Below are 5,957 nucleotides of genomic sequence, written 5' to 3' on the forward strand. Positions count from 1 at the left end.
GATCATGGGTTCTCCGTGTCAGCAGCCGAGAGGATGGGACGTAGCCGAGCAAATGTTCCGTCAAGTAAAGCAAAGCAAAGCGACCATGTTGACAGTTCTACGAATGTGCACCTCGAGCGTTACGATGGATTGCGGAACACCCCGAGAATCCCGACTCCCTGTACCAACCATCATCGTTATCATCATCATCATCACCTCCCAAATTAATCACCAAAATCTTCAACACCACCACCTCCGCCACGCCGTGCACCGCTCCCCTCGGGCTCATCCCCACGCGACCCCCCACAGCCAGGACCAGCAGAGCCAGGCGAACGACAGCGTCGCCGCTTCATGCGCAACAACAACAACAAGAGCGACAACAACAACAACAAGAGCGGCCGAAGCGGCGATGATCACGGCACGCGTACGACGAGGGCCGTCTCCGCGCGCGGCCGCGCTCCCTCACGCGGCGTTGACCACGATCATGAGGCTCATGAGGAACACCATGAGGAAGAAGAGCCACATCAAGCAGCGGTCCATGATGCGCGCCACGCGACGCCACTCCAAGACGCGCGCCTGGCCGGCGCGCTGCTCGCGGAAGCAGCGCGCGATCGCCTCCACGCCCTCGGCCACGCGGCGCCGCGTGCGCAGCTCCTCGTTCTCGTCCCCTCCATCATTCCCCTGCCTATCCTCATCGCGATCTTCGCCACCACCGCCGCCGTCGTCGTCGGACGAGAAACCCATCACCACCTCGTCCTCCTCGTCGCGTCCTCGCCATCCGTTGTTCTCGTCCGGCCCCGCGCTCGCACGGCGCGGCGCGGGGCCGCGCTGGGGCACCGCGCGCGTCTCGCACGGAGCCGCCCCGCCGGCCGCTCCGGCGCCCTCGAGCCGCACCACCACCGTGTGCCGCGGGGGGGCCGCGCCGCGCCGCTCCTCCACGCCACCGTTGGCCTCCCCCTTGCGCGCCGGCGCGGATGCGGCGCCGCGGCCACCTCCGCGTCTCCTCCGCCTGTGGCGTCGAGCGGCTCCCGTGTCGGGGGTGGTCCCGTCGGCTCCCCCGCCGCCGCGGATCTCCGGGGCGTCGCGGTCCCAGCAGCTCTCCCCCACGTCGTAGACGAGGAAGATGCGCGCCAAGTAGCCCAGCACCAGCGACTTGACCCAGGGCGGCACGGGACGCGCCTCCGGCCCGCAGTGATGGACGTTCATGACGAAGATGGTGAGCGCCGTGGATGCGGTGATTAGCGTCATGGTGGCGATGTAGTACTTGCCTGCGCGGGGAGAGGGTGGGGGGAGCAACGGATCGGTGATGGGGTGGAGTAGAGGTGCAGGAGATGGGCGGGGGTGATGTAACAGAGGTGGAGCGGTGTGGTGAGAGGGGGTGGTGCAGGGATTGATGCGAATCCTCACTCCCAAAATCACGCCAGATCACCATACACACCACACGTCTCACCGCCACCAGAAAACCACACCACCAACACACATCACAAAGATCCCCCGTATAGCCTTAACAGACTGTAGGGGCAAGTGCTGTTAGCGAGCACCTAACGAAGGCCGGAACGGTACACGAGGGGGTGGGTGGCCAGCACCACGCCCGACCGCCTTTGTCTCCCCAGTGGCGATGTTTACACACCGCACCAGGTAGTCATTTAAGGCTGAGTTGACCTACACACATCACACAACCACCACCACCACCCCCCACCACTAACCCCTTACCACCATTACCTCACCACCACGACCCCACCAGCAGCACCACCACCGCACCACCGTGACCACCCCCGTGACCCCGCGCGCGGCTCTCACCGATGAGCGGCACGTTCTCGGAGGGCGGCATGCTCTCGGCCACCATGAGCTGGAAGACGGTGAGCGACAGCAGCACGGTGACCCCCAGCGACACCTTCTCGCCAGACTCGGCGGGCAGGTAGAAGCCCAGCGGCGCCAGGAAGGAGAGCATCACGCACGGCAGGAGGAGGTTGAAGACGTAGAAGGAGGCGCGGCGCTTGAGCAGGATGGTGTAGGTGACGTCTGGGTAGGGGTCCGAGCAGCAGCCGTACTTGATGACGTTCTTGGCGGCGGGCATGCCCAGCACCTCCCACTCGACGTTGGCGATGAAGTCCGAGAGGTCTCCTCCGTCCATGCCGCTCAGCAGGTCGATCTGGTTGCCGTTGTAGGTCCACGAGCCGAAGGTGAGGCGGCACTGCTGGCGGTCGAACGGGAAGTAGGACACGTCCACCTGGGGTGCCCCACACACGCGGTGCGGGGCCAAGGGGGGAGGGGGGGGAGGGGGAGGGGGACGAGGAGGAGGGGGGGAGGATGTGAGTCAAGCCAGGTCCGCGACTGAGTCGCGTGACCCAGCCTCTCGCGCGACTTCGTCTCCCCGCGCCTGCAACTGCTTTGTCCACAACCAGGGTTAGGGCAGTGGATCTCAACCCGTGGGTCGTGCCCCCCCCATCACCCCCCACGCCCCGCCCACCCTTTCCCCCCGAAGGACGCGAAATCCTTTCTTGGGGACCGTGCACTGATGGATACCGTGCAGGAGAAATTCCAAACATGTTGATAAAACTTTCGGGAGGAGGGTGATGGCTTTGGTGATTCCTGTGCACATGGTGATGATGGTGGTGCTGATGATGATGGTGGTGGTGAATGTGGTGATGATGGTAATCACGATGATGGTGGTGCTGATGATGGTGGTGGTGAATGTGGTGATGATGGTAATCACGATGATGGTGGTGCTGATGATGGTGGTGGTGAATGTGGTGATGATGGTAATCACGATGATGGTGCTGATGGGGGAGCTGATGGTACCCGGCACGAGCTCTTGGTGATGGAGGGCGAGTCCCACGTGATCTGCCCGTTGTTCTGGATCACCACGTTCGTCTCCATGGAGCCCGTGAAGCGGTCATCCGCACTACGGCAGCAACAACATCAATAACATCAACAAACTCACCTTCGACAACACCGCCATCCACATCAGAACAGAGCGCAAAAACATCAACATCATACGGAGCCAAGCGCGCTAATCGGAGGTGGTGACATTGCGCCTGCCGGGCTCTGTGGGGGGGGGGGGGGGGGTCACGTGGGGGTCATCCCCAGGAGACCGGTGCCGGGTGGCGGCGGTGCTGAAGGTTTGGGTCATGGATTTGGGAGATAATAATAATGATGATGGTGGTGGTGGTGATGATGATGATGGTGGTGGTGGTGATGGTGGTGGTGGTGGTGATGATGATGGTGGTGGTGGTGGTGGTGATGGTGGTGGTGGTGATGATGATGGTGGTGGTGGTGGTGGTGATGATGATGGTGGTGGTGGTGATGATGGTGGTGGTGATTATGATTTGTACAGGAAGTCAGAATTCTCGGGGTGTTCCGCAATCCGTCGTCACTTTCGAGGTGCACATTCATAGAGATGGCAAGGTCGCTTTTTTTTCGTTTATGGCGCATTGCTCGGCTACGTCCCATCATCTCGGCTGCTCACGCGGAGAAACCGGTTCACGCTTTGATTCCCTCACGCCACGACTATTGCAATGCATCGCAACACCATCAACAACAACATTATCATCACCAATATCATCAAAAACATCGCCACCGCAAACACACACAGGGACCCTGCCTCCCTCATGCTGCCCTCTCACCCACCCCCCCCCTGCCCCCCTAGCCATGCCCAGCCACCTGCTCCCCTGCCCTCCCTTGCCCCCATCACGCTGCCCTGCCCTGCCCCCTGCCTGTTGTAGAGCACGATGTCCGGCTTCCAGACGAGGCCGCTGGGGATGCGGATGGCGTCCAGGCCGTCGTACTCGTCCTTGTCCCAGCGCAGGTTCGCGTCCTGCCAGATCTGGCGAATCCACAGGTAGGCCGTGAGGATCTGGTTCCTCTCGTCCTGGGGGAGGGGGTCGCGAGTGGGGTGGTCAGTTCGGGAGGAATGGGAGTACGGCGGTTGAAGGGGGAGAAGGAAGGGTGCGGGTGGGAGAGTGGAAGGGGAAGAAGTAATAAAAGGTCCAGGTGGTGAGTGGGAGGGGGGAATGGGGCGGTGTGAGGTGGCAGTGACGGAGGGGGCGAGGGAAGGGGTAGGCGGGAGCTGGCGGGTGAGTGGGGTGGGGATCAGGGGGAAGGGGTGAGGGGTGAGTGAGCGAAGGGTCAGTGAGGAGTGGGGGAGTGATGGTGGCGAGGGGGTTGAGGAGGGAGGTGATGGTGGGGGAGAGGATGAGGTTTGGTGGTGGGGGGAGGAGGGAGTGGAAATGAGGAGTGACCGCTCCGTGTAAACGAGAAGGTAACCTCAGCTTGCGATTGATTTGAGATTCAGTGACCTCACCACCTCCATTACCGCTACCATACCAGTGACCTCAACCCGTGTCGATATCCAGAGCGAAGGTCGTGACGCCCTACCACAGTCTCCTTGCCCTGCACACGTCGTGACCCTGCACATGTCATCACCGTGCCAGTGTCCTCACCATGTCGATGATCTGGGAGAGGGTGATGCGCAGGGTGATGTTCATCACTCGCTCCGTGTTCTCCACGGGGCGCAGGGAGGTCGTGTAATTACGCAGCAGGTCCTTGAGGAGTTTCCTCGCGACCCAGCCCTGGGCCGCCAGGCACCCTGTGGGGTCGGGGGCCCGAGAGGGCCGTGGGGGGGGGGGGGGCAAGAGGCGGGGGGGGGGGGGGTGTCCCGGGAGGCGGAGAGGCTGTAAAGGAGAGCCTCATGAAGAGGGATTTGACGGTAATTGCTTCGGAAGAGCCCTCATCAAACTACCCCCCCCCAACTTCGCTCTCTCCTCCCGCTCACTGCCACCCATCCCCAACCGACGTGGGGGCACGCGTGGGGTGATTTGGGTAGGGGGCACGCCGGTGATACAATTACAGCACAACGTGGATCCATATATAAACATGTCGCGTCTTCGCCGTGACCGCCTCGCAAACAAAGACGAAGATTCGCCCGCGTCGCCTCTCGCGGCCGATCAGGGCGAGCGCTGTCAGCGAGCGCGTCTGCACTCGCTCCCAGAAGGCCGTGGAGCTGATGGGATGTGTAAAAAAAAATACGTCCAGCGACAAACATGGTAAGGAGTCGCGCCGAGTGTGACGAGTGATTTTTCTTGCACGATTATCTCGGATTAACGTGGGGGGGGGGGGGGGTAACTATACCCGTGCACAAACCTAGCAGGGGGACAGCCCTGGGTGAGGAGCGACGCGGGGAGAGGGCGGAGTGGGGCGAGGCGACTCTCAGGAGATGGACGGGTGAGGTGAATGACAGGCGAGGCTCAGAAGGGCGAGGAAGGCTGGGGGGAAGGGCAGGTGAGGTTCGGAAGCTGTGAGGAGGTGGTGAGGTCGAGGTGATGAAGAGGAGATGCGCAGGTAAAGAGGTGGAGGGTGAGAAGGAGTGGGGAGGTAAGGAGGTGGTGAGACCGAGGTGAAGAGGAGGAGGAGGAGCGCACCTGGGTGAGAGAAGAGGCAGGGCACCTGGAGCAACGCGATCTCCAGGAGCGCGAGCCTCATGGTGATAGAGGTCACCGGGGGGTCAATCCCGGGGACAGAGGTCACCTGACCACGTGCAAGTGGCACACATATAGACGAACACACGAAGAGAAAGACAATCAAACACAAGCCCATGAACTCGTTCTCCCCGTCTGACGAAATGCGTAGCCCTGCAGCTCCTTGCAGGCATCATCCCATAACGACATTACATCCCAGATGTCCACTGCCGATCATCGCAACGCATCTCATCACATCTCTCAACCACATCATGCTATCACATGCATCCTCCACCAATCATTCCTTACCATCCATGCATCACATCTCTCACCTCATCATACCAACGCATCCCTACCCATACCATCAATCAATCCTTCCTATACGTCACGTTAATTCCAATCCCATCGGACTCCATCCAATACCATCCCATTACATCACATCACAAATCTCATCACATCACATTCCACTCTTTCCCAGGATGTTACAGAGGACGACGATGATGGTGATGATGATGATGGGGT

The 5,957-nt window shown here is 61.0% G+C and overlaps 1 protein-coding gene across 1 annotated transcript; it reads right to left on the reverse strand.

Moving 5' to 3' along the window:
• Positions 1-441: 441 nt before the first annotated feature.
• Positions 442-5,460, reverse strand: LOC144936074 (neuronal acetylcholine receptor subunit alpha-10-like). The gene is made up of 6 exons (XM_078862889.1): positions 5,400-5,460; positions 4,422-4,567; positions 3,696-3,850; positions 2,782-2,884; positions 1,780-2,209; positions 442-1,247 (listed from the first exon to the last, which is right to left on the reverse strand). Exons 1-6 carry the CDS (start codon positions 5,458-5,460, stop codon positions 442-444), a joined length of 1,701 nt encoding a protein of 566 aa, XP_078719015.1.
• Between the last annotated feature and the right edge of the window lie 497 nt (positions 5,461-5,957).

Source organism: Lampetra fluviatilis, chromosome 15, assembly GCF_964198595.1.
Source record: "Lampetra fluviatilis chromosome 15, kcLamFluv1.1, whole genome shotgun sequence".
Lineage (NCBI taxonomy): Eukaryota > Metazoa > Chordata > Hyperoartia > Petromyzontiformes > Petromyzontidae > Lampetra > Lampetra fluviatilis.

What these genes read in the sequence shown, in the direction of transcription:
- LOC144936074 (XM_078862889.1), bottom strand. Translation starts at nt 5,460, where the DNA reads ATGAGGCTCGCGCTCCTGGAGATCGCGTTGCTCCAGGTGCCCTGCCTC. An exon ending in TCTCCCAGATCATCGACATG is followed by an intron (nt 3,851 to 4,421) that starts GTGAGGACACTG and finishes CCCCTCCCCCAG; the next exon opens with GACGAGAGGAACCAGATCCT. An exon ending in CGAGAACGTGCCGCTCATCG is followed by an intron (nt 1,248 to 1,779) that starts GTGAGAGCCGCG and finishes CTCCCCGCGCAG; the next exon opens with GCAAGTACTACATCGCCACC.